The 21,084-nt window shown below is 40.8% G+C and overlaps 1 protein-coding gene across 16 annotated transcripts in view; it reads left to right on the top strand.

Annotated features, from left to right (window-relative positions):
- Nucleotides 1-21,084, top strand: part of LOC139753355 (solute carrier family 22 member 15-like) — a 269,065-nt gene that overhangs the window by 195,634 nt on the left and 52,347 nt on the right. For all 16 annotated transcript variants that reach the window (XM_071669725.1, XM_071669728.1, XM_071669714.1 and 13 more), the window contains 2 exons: nucleotides 1,037-1,171; nucleotides 9,276-9,437. In XM_071669725.1, the coding sequence (XP_071525826.1) occupies nucleotides 1,037-1,171; nucleotides 9,276-9,437 (297 nt within the window). The remainder of the gene's footprint in view (nucleotides 1-1,036; nucleotides 1,172-9,275; nucleotides 9,438-21,084) is intronic.

Genomic DNA, 21,084 nt, shown 5'->3' with positions numbered 1-21,084 from the left:
ATACAACTCTCCGAAGGAGACTTTTCTCCTTTGGAACAATTATAAGCATGCAGAGTTTGATAACACAAAGGATCAAATACCATTTTCTACCATGGGCAGTGCCATTTCAGCAAAATTTATTCTCCCTTCTCTTCCTTTCCATCTTTTCTATTCAAAAAGCCTTTTCTTTATTCTGACAGTTACAGGTCTGAGGCACTGATTACTATGATCTGCACATGAATAGTGAGAGCTAACTCCTTCCTACCTCCTCACCTCAATCTTATAATGTCATTAGCCTGGACAGGTTAGAGTATGGCCATTAAGTCTTAGTGAAAAAGCATCTGCTAACATATGTTTTACAGTGGTCAAAGGAGGTTAATACTAATGAATACACCTCATTTTGGCTGGTCGGACCTTGTAATAACCTCCCACTGGGTAAATGTTTCAGGACTTGGACAGTTACAGGTCTGAAGCAGTGATTACTGTGATCTGCCTATGAATAGTGGAAGCTAACTTCTTCCTACCTCTTCATCTCAATCCTGTAATGTCATTGGCCTGGATGGGTTAAAGTATGGCCATTAAGTCCTTGTGAAAGAGCATCTGCTGACATCATGTTCTACACTTGTCAAAGGAGGTCAATACTGATAAATACAACTCATTTTGGCTGATGGAACCTTGCATTAACCTCCCATTGGGCAAATGTACCCAGGACTCTACCTAAAGAAATGTTTTTTCCTTCAAAACCTACAGTTTTTTGTCTTACTGTATATCTCATTCCCTCAACTGCACTTTAATTTTTCTAAAGCACATGTTCTCACATATTTGCCTTGTTTTGTTTTTGATTTTATACCTCCTGAACTACTACTTTCTTCATGTAGTAAATCTCAAGTTTCTACAATTTTCTAACCATTTTGTCATAGTAGTTAGAAATGTTCCCTACAGAAGCAGACAACATTTCTCCTCCACATAGGAAGACCAACTTTTTTTTTTTTATCTTGAATATTGCTCAGATTTCCAGGTTTGGTTTCTAATGCTAATATTATCCTCTTATCAACAGGTTTGTCAACAGTGCAACATACTATGGTCTTACCATGGCTGCAAGTGACTTAGGGGGAGATGTTTATATATCAACAGCTCTAAGTGGTCTTATAGAAATTCCAGCATGCCTAATTACTTTAGCCATCGTTGACAGGTACAGTTTGGATTGTCTTCTACTTTGGGTGTGTTGATTATGAATTATGAAATGAGTGCTTGATGGGCTCTTTAATGATTCATGATCTTGTTGCAGGGTATTAAGATAAATTATAAACACCAGGTTTTCATGTAACTCAGCTTCCCCATCCAAGAGGTCTACCTTTTACCTACATTTGAAATATTTTGTAAATATTCTTTGTTCTTTCTATAGAGATTCACCCTACAGCTAGCACAACCTCAATGCCCATATTAGATTCACTCTGAGCTTAGAATTTTGACAGCTTTTCATACAGCGTTTTGATAACACAGTATATAATTGTGTCAACAACACCAAAAGACTCATTCAGACCAATAGACCCTTATCTGATTTATCTAATATATCCACTTTTTGAGGTATGGGAGAAAGAATTCTACCCCCGTATTCCTTGTGTGTCATAGAAGTTGACTAAAGGGGGCAGGAGTGGGGGGCTGGAAACCCTGCTCTTCTTGTATTTCACTTTCTAAAAGATGAAACAGATGAAGGAGCCAAGCGAGGAGTGCTCGTCCTTCTTGAAGGCTCACACTGGAGTGTCTGAATGTGTGAGGATTTAAACAAGATGAGAAGGGAAGAGAGATAGATTGTATGTTTGAGGAAAGAAACGTGGATGTTCTGGCTCTGAGTGAAACAAAACTCAAGGGTAAATGGGGAGTATGGTTTGAAAATGTCTTGGGAGTAAAGTCAGGGGTTGGTGAGAGGACAATAGATAAAGCAGGAGCATCACTACTCTTGCAGCAGTAGTTGTTGGAGTGTGTAATAGATTGTAAGGAAGTAAATTCTAGATTGATGTTGGTAAAACTGAAGGTGGATGACTGGCTGGGTGACTGTTGGTGCTTAAGCACCTGGCCTTGAGAAGAAAAATCATGAGAGGCAAGCGTAAATATTGGCACCTTAACAAAGTTGACAGGAATAACCTATTCAATTTCTTTTCTAACTTTCCTTGGGTAAATTACTGTCTCTCATGTGATGATGCTTCTGTCTCCACCAAACACATAGGATAAGTTATTCCAGTCCATTGTTCAACCATTCCTGTTCTGAAACCATTCAGGCAAGGGATCAGGCATATCAGGTTTGGAAAAGTTCTTCCTTCTCTGGCTCCCATTCAGCTTTAATCAGTGCCCATAATCACTTCAAGCACATTATACGTGACAGAAAGCACTCCTTTATTCAAAGGAAGTGCAATAACCTTCCTTGTCTTTAGCCAAGGGCATCTTTAACAACTTCTGTCACTACCTTTCCTTCACTTTTCCATTCTGACTTCTATAGCTGTTTCTGCTGTAGACAGAGCAACTCTCTTTGGTTCCTGTTTCTCCTCTAACTCCATCTTGGATAACTCTAACAGTCTTTCATCCCTGATGCTCTTATTAATCCTATACCCCTCCCCATAATATCTTTCCGGACAGTCTGAAAAGCACTTCTTCATCTGGAAACAAGCAAGGCATATTGTCCTGATGGCATCCTTCCCTGTGTAATGAAAGAGTGTACCTCTGAACTTGCACCTGTGCTTGCCCATTTGTTTCTTTTCTGTTTAAAAACCAAAGCTTTTCCTGCTCCTTGGGAGCATGCATTGATACATCCCATCCTTAAGATGGGTGATCGTTCTGACCTATCTAACTATCATCCTATTGCTTTGATATCTGCTATTTCCAAAGTTTTTGAATCCCTCCTCAACTCCCATTTCCTTAGACACCTTGAAAATCAGTCTTCTCTCTGAGCACTGGTGAGTTCCACTGGTGATATTCTTTCATATCTTACCAGTGTCTAGTCATGATCCCAGATAGGTTTTGGGGAGTCATATGCAGTCACCTTTGACTGATCCAAAGCTTTTGACAGGATGTGATATCAAGGTCTCATCTCTAAGTTCCCCACTTTTGACTTCCCTTCCTCATGTTGCTCCTTCATATCTACCTTCTTTTCCTCTGAACAGTTAGTCTGTTTATACAAAGGATTGATTCATCCTTTTGTGGAGTGCTGCTCTCACATTTAGGGTGGTACTACCTCTGCATCCTTACTTGACAGAGTTGAGTTCAAAGCAGTCCAATTTATAAACTGTCACAGGCAACCTTCCAGACTTGACACGCTAAGCCCTACACTGCAATGTTAGTTCACTATCCCTCTTGCCTAGGTATTACTTTGGTTTTTGCACCCAAAAGTCTTCTGCTAGTGCGCCCCCACCACTAGATAGACTACACAGTACTCGGCAAGCTGCTGCGTCACATGATTATTGTGTGGCCATTGGTATCTCAAGGGTGGGCCATTTTGATACCTGCTTCCTTCTCTATTTGTCAAAGCCTTGGTACTTTCTACCATCTCATGTGCTTCCCAATAACTGTGACCTGGCGCATTTAAATAAAATTGGTTTTTCATTTCATCCAAAATTCGTAAATACTTTCCCCTGTCTTTTCTTTTATCCTTTCATTATACTTTCTATTATTTCAATTAAGGCCTGGCCTTGATGTGGACTTTTGCCCATGACTGGAGCCTTCAACAACAACAACAACAAAAAGCTGAGTGAATGTCAAGCAGTTTTGGTGCACAAGACCAGGTATTATTGATGGGTGGTTTAAATGCATAAGATAAGTACTGCAGCAATTGAGGGTATAACTGGTGTGCATGGGGTATTCACTATTATGTATGGAAAGTCTTTTTTTTTTTCTTCAGCTGAGACTGAACAGCAGCTGAGGCTGTAATCAAGGCCATCCCATTAATGCTATACAAAGGAGAGGTAGGTGTTATGTTTGAGAAAAGGATCCTGGATGTTTTGGCTCTGAGTGAAATGAAGCTCAAGGGTAAAGGGGAAGAGTGGTTTGGGAATGTCTTGGGAATAAAGTCAGGAGTTAGTGAGAGGACAAGAGCAAAGAAAGGAGTAGCACTTCTTCTGAAGCAGTTGTGAGAGTGTGTGATAGAGTGTAAGAAAGTAAATTCTAGATTGATGTAGGTAATATTAAAGTGGATGGAGAGAGATGGGTGATAATTGGTGCCTCTGCACCTGTTCATGAGAAGAAAGATCATGAGAGGCAAGTGTCTTGGGAGCAGCTGAGTGAGTGTGTTAGCAGCTTTGATGCACGAGACCGGGTTATAGTGATGTGTGATTTGAATGCGAAGGTGCGTAATGTGACAGTTGAGGGTATAATTGGTGTACATGGGGGTTCAGTTTTGGAAATGATGGAGAACTAGTGGATTTGTGTGCTGAAAAAGGACTGGTGATTGGGAATAACTGGCCTAAAAAGAGAGATATACACAAGTATACATATGTGAGTAGGAGAGATAGTCAAAGGGCATTATTGGATTACGTGTTAATTGATAGGCATATAAAAGAAAGACTTTTGGATGTAAATGTTCTGAGAGAGGCAGCTGGAGGGATGTCTGATCACTATCTTGTGAAGGCAAAGGTGAAGAGTTGTAGAGGTTTTCAGAAAAGAAAAATGTTGGGGAGAAGAGAGTGGTGAGAGTAAGTGAGCTTGGAAAGGAGACTTGAGTTAGGAAGTACCAGGAGAGATTCAGTGTAGAATGGCAAAAGGTGAGAGCAAATGACATGAGGGGAGTGGGTGAGGAATGGGATGTATTTAGGGAAGCATGATAGCTTGTGCAAAAGATGCATGTGGCATGAGAAAGGTGGGAGGTGGGCTGATTAGAAAGGGTTGTGAATGGTGGGATGAAGAAGTAAGGTTGTTAGTGAAAGAGAAGAGAGAGGCGTTTGGACGATTTTTGCACGGAGGTAGCGCAAATGACTGGAAGTTGTATAAAAGAAAGTGGTTAGAGGTGAAGAGAAAGGTACAAGAGATGAAAAAGAGGACAAATGAGAGTAGGGGTGAGAGAGTATCATTAAATTTTATGGAGAATAAAAAGATGTTTTGGAAGGAGGTAAATAACATGTGTAAGACAAGAGAACAAATGGAAACATTGGTGAAGGGGGCAAATGGGAAGGTAATAACAAGTAGTGATGAAGTGAGAAGGAGATGGAGTGAGTATTTTGAAGGTTTATTGAATGCGTTTGATGATAGAGTGGCAGATAAAGGGTGTTTTGATCGGGATGGTGTGCAAAGTGAGACAGGTCAGGGAGAATGGTTTGGTAAACGGAGAAGAGTTATTGAAAGCTTTGCAGAAGATGAAAACCAGCAAGGCAACGGGTTTGGATGGTACTGCAGTGGAATTTTTTAAGAAAGGATGTGACTGTGTTGTTGATTGGTTGGTAAGGATATTCAAGTGTATATATATGGATCATGGTGAAGTGCCTGACGATTGGCGGAATGCATGCATAGTGCCATTGTACAAAGGCAAAGGGGGTAAAGGTGAGTGTTTAAATTACAGAGGCATAAGTTTTTTGAGTATTCCTGGGAAATTATATGGAATGATATTGGTTGAGAGGGTCAAGGCATGTACAGAGCATCAGATTAGGGAAGAGCAGTGTGGTTTCAGAATTGGTAGAGGATGTGTGGATCAAGTGTTTGCTTTGAAGAATGTATGTGCTTTCTCAACACTTTTTATTTCCACACATCTCTCTTATGCTTTCATTACTTACTCAATCAAACCACCTCACACAACATATTGTCCTAAAACATTTCATTTCCAACACATCCACTCTCCTCCGAACACCCTTATCTATAGCCCATGCTTTGCATAACATTGTTGGAACTACTATTCCTTCTAACATGCCCATTTTGGCTCTCTGAGCTAATGTTCTCTCCTTCCACACATTCTTCATTGCTCCCAGAATCTTCGCCCTCTCCCCCACCCTGTGACTCACTTCTACTTTCTTGGTTCCATTTGCTGGTGAGTCCACTTCCATATATCTAAAACACTTCACTTCCTCCAATTTTTCTCCATTCAAACTTACTTCTCAGTTAACTTAAGTTAGTCCCTCAACCTTACAGAACCTAATAACCTTGCTCTTATTTACATTTACTCTCAACTTTCTCCTTTCGCACACTTATCCAAACTCGGTCTCCAACCTCTGCAGTTACACAAATCAGCCACTAGAGCTGTATTGTCAGCATACAACAACTGACTTATTTTCCAGGCCCTCTCATCCCCAACAGACTGCATACTTGCCCCTCTCTCCAAAACTCTTGCATTTCCCTCCATAACCTCCATAAACAAATTAAACAACTATGGGGACATCACACACCCCTACTGCAGACCAACATTCACTGGGAACCCGTCACTCTCCTCTCTTCCTGCTCTTACACATGCCTTACATCCATGATAAAAACTTTTCACTGCTTCCAGCAACTTACCTCCCACACCAAATACTCTTAAGACCTTTCACAAACCATCTCTATCAAACCTATCATATGCCTTCTCCAAATCCTGAAATGCTACATACAACTCCATCTGTTTTTCTAAGTATTTCTCACACACATTCTTTAAAGCAAACACCTGGCCCACATCCTCTACTGCTTCTGAAACCATACTGCTCTTCCCCAATCTGATGATCTGTACATGCCTTCACCCTCTCAATCAATACCCTCCCATATAATTTCCTAGGAATACTCAACAAACTTGTGCCTCTGTAATTTGAACACTCACCTTTATCCCCTTTGCCTTTGTACAGTGGAACAGTCACCTTTATCCCCTTTGCCTTTGTACAGTGGCACTATGCATGCAATCTGCCCACTTCAGGCACTTCACCATGATCCATACATACACTGAATACCTTACCAACCAATCAACAACACAGTAACCCCTTTCAGAAAAAATTCCATCTTCTGCAAAGCTTTCACTACCTCTTCTACCTTAACAAACCATTCTCCCTGATCCTCTTACTTTGCACAGCACCCCGACCAAAACACACTATATCTGCCACTCTATCATCAAACATGTTCAACAAACCTCCAAAATACTCACTCCATCTCTATCTGTTATTACTTCCTCACTTGCCCCCTTCACTGATGTTTCCATTTGTTCTCTTGTCTTATGCATGTTGTTTACCTGTTTTCAAAACATCTTTTTATTCTCCCTAAAGTTTATTAATACTCTCTCACCCCAACTCTCATTTGCCCTCTTTTTTTTACCCTTGTACCTTTCTCTTGATCTCCTGCCACTTTCTTTTATACATCTCCAGTCATTTGCACTCTTTCCTTGCTAGTATCGTTCAAATGCCTCTCTTTTCTCTTTCTTTTACAACTTTACTTCTTAATTCCTTCACTCACTACCTTTTTTAATCTGACCACCTCCCACCTTCCTCATGCCACATGCATCTTTTGCACAAGCCATTAGTGCTTCTCTAAATACATCCCATTCATCACCCACTCCCCTCACATCATTTGCTGTCACCTTTTGCCATTCTACATTCACTCTCTCGTAGTACTTTCTCACACAAGTCTCCTTTCCCAGCTCACTTACTCTCACCACTCTCTTCTCCCCAACATTCTTCCTTTTTGAAAACCTCTACAAATCTTCACCTTCGCCTCCTCATGATAGTGATCAGACATCCCTCCAGCTGCCCATCTTAGCACATTAACAACCAACAGTCTCTCCTTTCCATGCCTATCAATTAACATGTAGTCTAATAATGCCCTTTGACCATCTCTCCTACTCACATATGTATACTTGTGTATATCTCTCTTTTTAAACCAGGTATTCCCAATCGCCAGTCTCTTTTCATCACACAAATCCACAAGCTCTTCCATTTCTATTTACAACACTGAACACCCCATTTACACCAATTATACCCTCAACTGCCACATTACTCACCTTCGCATTTAGATCACCCATCACTAAAACCCAGTCTCGTGCATTAAAGCTGCTGACACACTCACTTGCTGCTCCCAAAACACTTGCCTCTCATGATCTTTCTTCTCATGACCAGGTGCTGAGGCACAAATAATCGCCCATCTCTCTCCATCCACTTTCAGTTTTAACGACATCAATCTAGAATTTACTTTTATACACTCTATCACACACTCCCACAACTCCTGCTTCAGGAGTAGTCCTACTCATTCCTTAGCTCTTAACCTCTCACCAACCCTTGAGTTTACTCCTGACTTTTCCAAACCATTATTTCCCTTTACCCTTGAGCTTCATTTCACTCAGATTCAGAACATCCTGGTTTCTTTCCTCAAATATATTGCCTATCTCTCCTTTCTTCTCATCTTGGTTACGTCCACACGCATTCAGACACCCCAATCTGAGCCTTCGAGGAGGATGAGCACTCCCTGCTTGATTCCTTCTGTTTCCCTTTTTAGAAATAATATACTTTTGTCTTTGCAACACAGCACAATCATTTCCCCTTTTAGGAGATATTCTAATAGAAGAGTTTATGAGAAAGCCAAAAATAACTAAGGGAAGCTTGTGCCTTTATAACCAAATGTTCAGACATCAACAAAAGTGGTTCATGCTTCACCAGCAAGTAGTAAACAAAAGATAATCCTAAATACATTGAACCATGTATTTTGAGTTTTCATGCTTTTGAAGCATGGACTTATTAATTCAAACCAATCTATTTGTGAGCATAGCAAGGCATATTTCAAAACAGCCTGGATATGTGATACTGGCACCACTAGATGTACCGTAGTAGTTTCTAGTGGTGACTGTACTAAAGTTAGGTACTTCAAATATTGTTCTCAAAAACCAATTGCAAGATTTTGTTAAGAAGTACGTGGTTACTGAAATGTTTGTGAGATGAGGAAGTAACCTGTTTGAAATTAGTTGATTATGTAAATATAGTAAGGTATTAAATCTAGTGCAGATCTTCACTAAAATCTTCAGTTTTGTTCAGTGTTGTACGATATTTGAATTGTGATTATGTCATGCTGGCTCTTCCCATGCAATAATATGTGCAGAGCTTCAATTTCTAAATCATCAGGAGCAATCTGTGCTTCTCATGATCTAAAGATGGACAAAGTGAAAGGACAGAAAACTGTCAGAAGATTGGAAAAAAATTGACATGAGCTTAAATGATTGTAATACACATAAAAGATTATAAATATTTATGCCCTAAATGGACATTTACATAGAGAATGGGAAAGTGCATTAGAATTGACACAATATCAAGATGACTAGAATTTGATGATATATGCTTGACTTTGATATAAAAATGCAATGTTTATTTTTTTCCTTTCAGGATAGGTCGACGGTTAACTTTGTGTGGATTTATGATGATTTGTGGGACAGCATGTCTGTGTATTCAGTTTATTCCACCACAGCTTGCCAAGTTAACATCATCTTTAGCTCTCCTTGGTAAACTGAGTATTTCTGCCAGCTTCTCTGTGTGCTATATTCATAGGTAAGTATCAATCTTTTTGATTGTTTTCTGCTCCATACTATTCCTGCTCTTGCTCTCATGGCAGCATATTGCAGATACTCTCCTTTTTCTCTTCTTTTTTTCCTTTCATTAACCTCTCTATATTTCAGTTAAAGCCCTGCCTTGATGTGGACTTCTGTCTGTGACAAGGGAAAAAAATTCATTAGATGTGTGAGGGGGTGAAGGTTCTGGCTGTATTGAAGAAAGTGTGGAAAAAGAGATCATTACCTAGAAGGGCAAAAATGGGTATGTTTGAAGGTATAGTAGTCCCAACAATGTTGAAGGGATGCGAGGCATTGCTTTTGTTTGGACAAGGATATGCAGAGAAGATTAAAGGTGTTAGAAATGAATGTTTAAGGACAGTATGTGGTGTGAAGTGGTTTGATCGAGTAAGCAATAAAAGAGTAAGAGAGAGGTGTGATAAAAAGTGTGGTTGTGAGATTTGAAGAGGGTGTGCTGAAATGGTTTGGACATAAGGATGGAGAGAATGAGTGAGGAGAGATTAATGAAAAGGATGCATGTATCAGAAGTTGTGGGGATAGGAAAAGGGAAATCAAATTGGAGATGGAAGGGTGGGGTGAAAAGGATTATGAGTGATTGAGGCATGAACATGCAGGAGGGTTAATGGCTGCATGGGATTGAACAAATTGGAATGATATGGTTTACAAGGGGCTGACATGTTATCAGTGGACTGAAAAAGGGTGCCTGAAGTGGCCAGGCAAACCATGAAAGGTTTGTTGGACTTGGTTCTAAATAGGGGGCTGTTCTGGTGGATTGCACATGACAGCAAGAAATGGATGTAAGCAAATGCACCCTTTTTTGTCTGTTCCCAAAGCTACCTCGGTAATATGAGAAACAGTGATCAAGTATGGAAAAAATTTGCTGTATTTGAGTAGTTGGATAGAATGGTGGGCCACTTTGATTTATGTACAAGTTGGATGTCCATAAACAAATATCAGTGAAAATATCTCCCAGGTATAGAGGGAAAAGAAAAGCAGACTTGAGTACCACAGATTTGAAAACTGACCATCTGAAACAATCAACTTCTTGAAACTTTAGTGGGTGTTCTTGGTTTGGATAGGGGCAAGGAGACATGTTAAACAACAACAATAATGCTTATTAGATAGAAAGTATAAGGTTAGGTAGCAGAGGGCAATCAGCTACTGTAGGTGCAGGATTATGGTGAAGAAGAGGTAAAGCAAGGTAGGTCAAGTAGTATGAAACAGGCTTGGCGGGGTTTATGTGAGGGTGGTGAGGATTATAGATGAAACAGGAGCACACAGTAGAAGTGTGTGGCTGCTGAGTCGACGTGGAGCTCCTGTAGGAAGTGGGTGTGGCATATATCGCAGCTCCTGGAGTATGCGGCTGCTGCTGGTTTATGCTTGGGTTGCAGGAGGCTCCAGTTGTTGTGCTAGGGTTGCAGGAGTGCCATGGTACTGGATGTAGGTCCCTTGTTGTTGCAGCTGCTGCTTATGACAGGTGGAGGTGATGTCCCACGCAATTCCTGCCAGAGGTGGACATCAGAGATGAGGCAACACAATGAATTCTGCCAGGAAGATGAAACATCAGGAGTCATGTTGGGGCACCTACTGATGTAAGAGACACCCTAAGGGTGGCTCGAGTTGGGAGTCTTATTGCCAAGCCTTCAGGCACCAGAGTGGTATTCTTGTCGTCTTGTAGTGAGTCATCTGCCTGACTACCCTCCTGTGGTGATACCTGGATGTATATAAGAGGCAGGAAGGTCAGATTGTCTAAGTTGAATGTTGCAAGTCTTACCTTTCTCCCTGCAAGTGGACTGAGAGTGGCTCATCTTATGGAAAGGGCTAGGTTATCTATTATTACAGCAGCGTATTTTGGTCTGCCACTGCCAAACATTGAGTTTGGATGTCATGGGGATTAAGGTTGCAGGTGCAGTCGTATGTTCGGTCACCAAACGCATTTCGCTTTGGCTAGTTAGGTCAGGTGAGGTCACATGCTGCCACCTGCCACCAAGCCAGGGGGTTATCATTAGTAAGTTAACACTTTGTGGAGAAACAGTGGGTTGCTAAAAAACGTTTTGTGCATTCTATACTGCCCTCTCATAAAAGAAAAAGAAAAGTCACTTTTCCAACCATGGGAGACCTAGTTAACACTCAGACTGGTGTATAAGTAGCCTCCAGTCTTGCCTTCTGATTAGGTCCTGGAAAATTGGTTCATTCCTTTATCTTGTTTATCTGTAATTAACCCATGTCCAGTTTCTATGAAAGAGTTCTGGTGTTATCCAGGACCTTTCTAAAGCTTCCTGCAACCCAAGGTTGCACTACTTTCCATAGCAGGGAAACATAAACTCTTTTGGAGTGAGAATATCTTTGGGAAAACTCAACTCCTAATAATACAGCCTCACCAGAGGTGATGACTTTTCATACGCAGTTTAACCTTGAACAGGTGGAGTCCTCATCATCGAAGGAAAAGAATACTAACATTCCTTTAACAAGTTTTTCGTCAGCCACTGGGAAGAGGAAAAGTTTTCAGTACTGAAGAAAAACTAGACATGATATGGCAGATACAGTAAGGTAGAAGTTTGTTATTCACTTTACTTAGAGTATACAAATAAAAGAACATAAAATTAATTTTCTTATGCAATATAATATTCAAGCATCAAAGACTCATTATTGGAGTATGTAGTCTATCTTATGCAACTTATCAACATTTTCCAAATGAGTCATATCAGCACATAATTTAGGCAAAAAAAAAAGGTCAACAATTTGCAAATCCGTATTAATCTATCTTTAGGATTAAAAAAAATTTCTCTCTAAAAGTTTCTTCAAACAAGACTGAAGAATTTGTTTAGAATATGTATTATAGTCTTCCTGAAAAGTAAGACTATTATCAGGGAATGTTAGAGGAGGTAAAAGGTCACTAACCCCCAGTGGCTTGGCTTACCCTCATGTTAATACATAATGCCAGCTGAGTATGACTCCATTACATATTAGGTAATAGGCTGTTGACATTACCCACCCAGGGTGGTACTACTGTCCTGACTGAGGAGCATTAAAGTGGTGCCCAGAACCATCTCACACTCTGTATGTTAAGATTGCTGGTCTTACTTTGTCTCATCAAAACTGGACTAGTCCTGCCATCTCCTGCCTGCTCAAAAGTTTTCAAGTATAATCATGATAATCGAGTCCAACAAATCTGTGGCCCATTGTCCCTGGCATCATGGGGTGCTAAGAATCTCATGGTTTCTGTATGACTCTTCTGCAAATGAGAGGAAGGGCTTAGACAGTAGTAGTAGTGGCCCCTCCCATGACCTTTCCCTCACTGTCAGACCTTCCTCTTCTACTATTCACTATACTAACATTTTTGGTCTCTCTAGTTATCTTTCCTCTGTTGAACACCATCTGTCTAGTACCTCTCCTAACATCTTACTTATCTTTGAGACACAGTTGTCTAATTATGTTCCCACTAGCCCCTTTATCATATCCAGCTATAATTGCCACTTATGATTCTAATTCATAGATAGCGTTTGTTCTTATTCCAACATCGTCACACCTGTTGCATGCCTCAAGGACCTTGAGTCCCCAAGCTTTGATGTTATGTGGCTCAAGGTCTGTCCCCCAACTACCACTTTTTTCCTTTGTTTCACCTATTGCTTTCTTAATTCTACAAATTTTATAACTTTCTTCTACTGTAAACTACCATGAGACTCTGGCATCCTCTCAACTGCAAGCCAAGATCTTCTACTAAGGGGATTTCTACGTTCACTGAAGGAATGGTTCAATTCCTCCTGTTTGGATGATGGAGAGATTGAAGCCCTCTTGTTGAACATTCTCTGTAATCTAGAGCAAATTATCTCTCATCCTACCCATATTCCTGACAATTCTGACCACTGTCCTAATATTCTGGATCTGTTTTTCACCTCTAGACCATCCTGCTGTAAGTGCACGATCTCGCCCCAGTTGGTTCCTCGGATCACACACTCATAAATGTATCTATTTTAATGGCAACACCCCTCCAGCAGCCTCTTCTCATTGTAAATATTGGCACTTCAGCAAAGCTACTGTCTTGTATGTGGTGATGCTTCTGTCTCCACCAAACACAGCAATGGTTCTTCTTGTTGGACTGGAAGTATTTATCCCCTTTTCCTCCAAGGTAATCTCTTCTTCCAATCCATGGTTCAACCATTCCTGTTCTGAGGCCATTCAGGTAAGGATCAAGCATATTGGGCTTGGAAAACTTTTCTTCCTCTGACTTCCATTCAGCTTTTATTGCTGCCCATAATCACTGTAAGTATGTTATCCATGAGGCAAAATGCTCCTTTATTTAAAAGAAGTGCGATAATCCACCCTCATCATCCATCATAGGTCTTTCTGGTCTTTGGCTGAGGCCATTGCTAACCCCTCTGTTGCTCTACCTTTCCTTCACATTTCCACTCTGACAGTACCATATCTGTCTTTTCTGCAAACAAAGCACCTCTCTTTGGTTCCTGTTTCTCCTCTAACTTCACCTTGGATGACTCTAACATACTGTCATCCACTGATGCTCCTCTTCTCTTATTAATCTATGCCCCTTCTCGTAATCTCTTTTCAGACTGTACAAAATGTGTTTCTTTCTCTGAACACAAGCAAGGCTTATAGTCCTGCTGGCATTCATCCCCATGGAGTAAAAGAGTGTGCCTCTGAACTTGCACCTGTGCTTGCTTGTCTGTTCTGTTTCTGCTTAAAAACCAAAACTTTTCCTTCTTCTTGGAATAATGTATCTATAATCCCATCCCTAAGAAGGGTGACTGTTCTGACCCCTCTAACTATTGTCATTTTGCTCTTTGATATCTATCATTTCCAAAGTATTTGAATCCCTCCTTAACTCCCATATCCTTAGATGCCTTGAATCTCAGTCTTCTTCTTTGTTGTCGTCATGTTTTTTTTTTAAGGCTCCAGTCACGGACAAAAGTCCACATCAAGGCCAGGCCTAAATTGAAATATAGAGAGAATTATGAAAGGAAAAAAGAAAAGATAAGGGAAAGTACTTATGAATTTTGAGGGAAGTGCAAAACCTCTCTTTTAAAGTGTGCCAGGTCATAGTTATTGGAAAAGACATGAGAAGGTAGAGAGCCAGTATGGCTTCCTTAAGGTGAGGTCCAATGGTGATATTCTTTCCTGTCTAATTAATGTCTGGTCATCATCCCTGAAAGATTTTGGGGCCTTATGTAGTTGCTCTTGACATATTCAAAGCTTCGACAAGGTTTGGCGTTAGAGTCTTATTTCTCGATCAATAGCAATGTCCCTCAAGGTTCTGTCCTGTTCCCTACACTATTTTCTCTTTTTTACCAACAATTTTCTCTCTTCCACAAACAGTGAAGTGCACTTACAAACCAACGACTGAACACTGCAGTCATCTATAACCTTCAATTCTGCTTCTTCTCTCATGTTATCTGCATCTTGTCTTGACTAAACTTCCTCAGTAAACTCAAACTTGGATAGGATATCCCAGTGGGGTAGACAAAATCTATTTAAGTTCAATGCCTTCAAGACACAGTTTCTACCCATCTCTCCTTCGAAAACTCCTCACAATTGTTCTCTGTCCTTAAGTTATGTAATTTCACCACTTGACTCTATGAACATACTTGTTATTACTCTAACATCCACTCTTTCTTGGAAACCCCACATTGCAGAAAAAGATAAGTCTGCCTTCAAGAAACTTGGAGTCCTGTTTAGATTTTGAAATTCCTTTTCTTCTGAACAGTTGCGCCATTCATACAAAGAATTGATTTGCCCTTGTATGGAGCACTGATCTCACATCTGGGGTGGTTCTAGCCCTGCCTTCTTACTTGAAAACGGTCCAACTTATGAACTCTCACAGGCAAACTTCAAAATTTGACATATTTGCCCAATGGCGTAATGTTGGTTCAGTTTCCCTCTTCTGTAGGTATTACTTTGGTTTTTAACTCCCAAGAATTGGCTCTTTATGCCCCCACCACTAGCTAGACCTCGAGATTCTTGGCAAGCTGCTGCATCATGATCGCTGTGTGGCCATTAGCAACTCAAAAGTGGGCCATTTTGACAACTGTTTCTTTCTTTACCCCTCAAAGCTTTGGAACTTTGTTCCTCCTCATGTCTTTCTCAGTAACTAAGACCTGGCACACTTAAAGGACAGGTTTTTCACTTCCTCCAAAATTTGTAAATACTTTCATCTGTTTCTTCTTTTTCCCATTCATAATCCTCTCTATATTTCAATTAAGGCCCAACTTTGATGTGAGCTTTTGTCTGTGACTGGAACCTTCAACATTAAAAAAGCATTTATCTGTTGTTCCTCATTCACACAGCTGGATTCTGAAGATTGTTGAGAAATGTGTTTTCAGCTTTTCCTTCAACAGTTATTAAACTTATATGGTGTCTCTAAACATTAACAATAATCAATACCCAGTCATTGTTAACAGAAGTTCAGTTTCCTCTGATATATATATACTTTTTTAGGTTGATCACATTTTTATTACCTCTAGAATCACTTTGAAGACTATCAGTGAGAAGTTTTAAACTTACCATCACTTCCATATGTTTTATTGGCAAAACAAATGGGAACATAGGTGAAGGGGCAAGTGGGGAGGAAAAAACTGGTAGTGATGAAGTGAGAAGATGGAGTGAGTATTTTGAAAGTTTGCTGAATGTGTTTAATGATAGAGTGGCAGATATAGGGTGTTTTGGTCGGGGTGGTGTGCGAAGTGAGAGGGTCACGGAGAATGCTTTGGTGAAGAGAGAAGAGGCAGTGAAAACTTTGCGGAAGATGAAATCTGGGAAGGCAGTGGGTTTGGATGGTATTGCAATAAAATTTTTACTGAAAGGGGGTGACTGTGTTGTTGATTGGTTGGTAAGGATATTCAGTGTAGGTATGGTTCATGGTGAGGTGCCTGAGGATTGGGAGAATGCATGCGTAGTGCTATTGTACAAAGATAAAGGGGATAAAGGTGAGCATTGAAACTACAGAGGCATAAGTTTGTTGAGTACTTCTGGGAAATTGTATGGGCGGGTATTGATTGAGGGGGTAAAGGCACGTACAGAGCATCAGATTGAGGAGAAGTGTGGTTTCAGAAGTAGTAGAGGATGTGTGGATCAGGTGTTTGCTTTGAAGAATGTATGTGAGAAATACTTAGAAAAACAGAAAGATTTCAATGTAGCATTTATGGATCTAGAGAAGGCATATGATAGGGTTGATAGAGATGCTTTGTGGAAGGTTTGAAGTGTATATGTTATGAGAGGTAAGTTGGTAGAAGCAGTGAAAAGTTTTTATCAAGGATGTAAGGCATGTGCATGAGTAGGAAGAGAGGAGAGTGATTGGTTCCCAGTGAATGTCAGTTTGTGGCTGGGGTGTGTGATGTCTCCATAGTTGTTTAATTTGTTTATGTATGGGGTGATTAGGGAGGTAAATGAAAGAGTTTTGGAAAGAGGAGCGAGTATGCGAGGGCTTGGGAAGTAAGTCAGTTGTTATTTGCTGATGATACAGCTCTGGTGGCTGATTCGTGTGAGAAACTGCAGAAGCTGGTGACTGAGTTTGGAACAGAGAGTGAAAGGAGAAAGTTGAGATAAATGTGAATAAGAGCAAGGTTATTTGGTTCTGTAGGGTTGAGGGACAAGTTAATTGGGATGCAAGTTTGAATGGAGAAAAATTGGAGGAAGAGAAGTGTTTTAGATACCTGGGAGTGGACTTAGCAGCGGATGGAACCATGGAGGTGGACGTGAATCACAGGGTGGGGGAGGGGGTGAAGGTTCTGGAGCGATGAAGAATGTGTGGAAGGAGAGAACGTTATCTCAGAGAGCAAAAATGGGAATGTTTGAAGGAATAGTGGTTCTGACAATGTTGTATGGTTGTGAGGCATGGGCTATAGATAGGGTTGTACGAAGGAGGGTGGATGTGTTGGAAATGAAATGTTTGAAGACGTAGTGTGAGATGGTTGGATCAAGTAAGTAATGAAAGGGTAAGAGAGGTGTGGAAATAAAAAGACTGTGGTTGAGAGAGCAGAAGAGAGTGTGTTGAAATGGTTTGGACATATGGAGAGAATGAGTGAGGAAAGATTGACAAAGAGGATATGTGTGTCAGAGGTGGAGGGAAGAAGGAGAAGCGGGAAACCAAATCGAAGGTGGAAGGATGGAGTGAAAAAGATTTTGTGATCGGGGCCTGAATGTACAGGAGGGTGAGAGGCATGCATGGAATACAGTGAATTGGAATGATGTGATATACTGGGGTTTATGTGCTGTCAATGGACTGAACCAGGGAATGTGAAGTGTCTGGGGTAAACCATGGAAAGGTCTGTGGGGTCTGGACATGGATTAGGGAGCTGTGAATTCGGTGCATTACACATAACAGATAGAGACTGAGAGTGAACAAATATTGCCTTTTTTTTCATCTGTTTTCCTGGTGCTACCTTGCTAAAGTGGGGGTAGGGATGCTGTTTCCTGTGGTGTGGATTAGCACCAGGAATGGATGAAGGCAAGCAAGTATGAATATGTACATGTGTATATATGTATATGTCTGTGTTTGTATGTTTATGTATGTATATGTTGATATGTATATGCATGTATATGGGCGTTTATGTATATATATATATATATATTTTTTTTTTTTTGCTGTCTCCCGCGTTTGCGAGGTAGCGCAAGGAAACAGACGAAAGAAATGGCCCAACCCACCCCCATACACATGTATATACATACGTCCACACACGCAAATATACATACCTACACAGCTTTCCATGGTTTACCCCAGACGCTTCACATGCCCCAATTCAATCCACTGACAGCATGTCAACCCTGGTATACCACATCGATCCAATTCACTCTATTCCTTGCCCTCCTTTCACCCTCCTGCATGTTCAGGGCCCGATCACACAAAATCTTTTTCACTCCATCTTTCCACCTCCAATTTGGTCTCCCACTTCTCCTCGTTCCCTCCACCTCCGACACATATATCCTCTTGGTCAATCTTTCCTCACTCATTCTCTCCATGTGCCCAAACCATTTCAAAACACCCTCTTCTGCTCTCTCAACCACGCTTTTCTTATTTCCACACATCTCTCTTACCCTTATGTTACTTACTCGATCAAACCACCTCACACCACACATTGTCCTCAAACATTTCATTTCCAGCACATCCATCCTCCTGCGCACAACTCTATCCATAGCCCACGCCTCGCAACCATACAACATTTTTGGAACCACTATTCCTTCAAACATACCCATTTTTGCTTTCCGAGATAATGTTCTCGACTTCCACACATTCTTCAAGGCTCCCAGGATTTTCGCCCCCTCCCCCACCCTATGATCCACTTCCGCTTCCATGGTTCCATCCGCTGCCAGATCCACTCCCAGATATCTAAAACACTTTACTTCCTCCAGTTTTTCTCCATTCAAACTTACATCCCAATTGACTTGACCCTCAACCCTACTGTACCTAATAACCTTGCTCTTATTCACATTTACTCTTAACTTTCTTCTTTCACACACTTTACCAAACTCAGTCACCAGCTTCTGCAGTTTCTCACATGAATCAGCCACCAGCGCTGTATCATCAGCGAACAACAACTGACTCACTTCCCAAGCTATCTCATCCACAACAGACTTCATACTTGCCCCTCTTTCCAAAACTCTTGCATTCACCTCCCTAACAACCCCATCCATAAACAAATTAAACAACCATGGAGACATCACACACCCCTCTCGCAAACCTACATTCACTGAGAGCCAATCACTTTCCTCTCTTCCTACACGTACACATGCCTTACATCCTCGATAAAAACTTTTCACTGCTTCTAACAACTTGCCTCCCACACCATATATTCTTAATACCTTCCACAGAGCATCTCTATCAACTCTATCATATGCCTTCTCCAGATCCATAAATGCTACATACAAATCCATTTGCTTTTCTAAGAATTTCTCACATACATTCTTCAAAGCAAACACCTGATCCACACATCCTTTTTTAAAGGGGAAGTAAATGTTTATAGTTGTGTTACTGGAGTGATAGTTTTCATACATGGTGCTTTGACAAGAAAATAGTGAAATTGGAAAAAATGTAGCTTAGACATTGAAGCTTATTGATACAGTGGTTAAATTGATGAGAACTACTATTGACGTTTGTGTAAATAAATTATACATTTCCTTTTTCCATTGCCAGAGGTTGAACCATTATGTGACATTCATTTTTTCATTTCATTTCAAGCTAGAAGTTTCAGTTTTCTAAATTGTTTCTTACATTTTTCATATGTATATATATATGTATGTGTGTGTGTGTGTATATGTATGTATGTATATGTATGTGTGTGTATGTGTATATATATATATATATATATATATATTATCCCTGGGGATAGGGGTGAAAGAATACTTCCCACGCATTCCTCGCGTGTCGTAGAAAGCGACTAGAGGGGACGGGAGCGGGGGGCCAGAAATCCTCCCCTCCTTGTATTTTTTTCTAACTTTCTAAAATGGGAAACAGAAGAAGGAGTCACGCGGGGAGTGCTCATCCTCCTCGAAGGCTCAGATTGGGGTGCCTAAATGTGTGTGGATGTAACCAAGATGTGAAAAAAGGAGAGATAGGTAGTATGTTTGAGGAAAGGAACCTGGATGTTTTGGCTCTGAGTGAAACGAAGCTCAAGGGTAAAGGGGAAGAGTGGTTTGGGAATGTCTTGGGAGTAAAGTCAGGGGTTAGTGAGAGGACAAGAGCAAGGGAAGGAGTAGCAGTACTCCTGAAACAGGAGTTGTGGGAGTATGTGATAGAATGTAAGAAAGTAAATTCTCGATTAATATGGGTAAAACTGAAAGTTGATGGAGAGAGATGGGTGATTATTGGTGCATATGCACTTGGGCATGAGAAGAAAGATCATGAGAGGCAAGTGTTTTGGGAGCAGCTGAATGAGTGTGTTAGTGGTTTTGATGCACGAGACCGGGTTATAGTGATGGGTGATTTGAATGCAAAGGTGAGTAATGTGGCAGTTGAGGGAATAATTGGTATACATGGGGTGTTCAGTGTTGTAAATGGAAATGGTGAAGAGCTTGTAGATTTATGTGCTGAAAAAGGACTGATGATTGGGAATACCTGGTTTAAAAAGTAGGAGAGATGGCCAGAGAGCGTTATTGGATTACGTGTTAATTGACAGGTGCGCGAAAGAGAGACTTTTGGATGTTAATGTGCTGAGAGGTGCAACTGGAGGGATGTCTGATCATTATCTTGTGGAGGCTAAGGTGAAGATTTGTATGGGTTTTCAGAAAAGAAGAGTGAATGTTGGGGTGAAGAGGGTGGTGAGAGTAAGTGAGCTTGGGAAGGAGACTTGTGTGAAGAAGAACCAGGAGAGACTGAGTACAGAATGGAAAAAGGTGAGAACAATGGAAGTAAGGGGAGTGGGGGAGGAATGGGATGTATTTAGGGAATCAGTGATGGATTGCGCAAAAGATGCTTGTGGCATGAGAAGAGTGGGAGGTGGGTTGATTAGAAAGGGTAGTGAGTGGTGGGATGAAGAAGTAAGAGTGTTAGTGAAAGAGAAGAGAGAGGCATTTGGACGATTTTTGCAGGGAAAAAATGCAATTGAGTGGGAGATGTATAAAAGAAAGAGACAGGAGGTCAAGAGAAAGGTGCAAGAGGTGAAAAAAAGGGCAAATGAGAG

This window comes from Panulirus ornatus, chromosome 14 (genome assembly GCF_036320965.1).
Source record: "Panulirus ornatus isolate Po-2019 chromosome 14, ASM3632096v1, whole genome shotgun sequence".
NCBI classification, from domain to species: domain Eukaryota; kingdom Metazoa; phylum Arthropoda; class Malacostraca; order Decapoda; family Palinuridae; genus Panulirus; species Panulirus ornatus.
The sequence above is the reverse complement of the archived record's forward strand: the minus strand, read 5'-3'. Positions and strand labels throughout refer to the sequence as shown.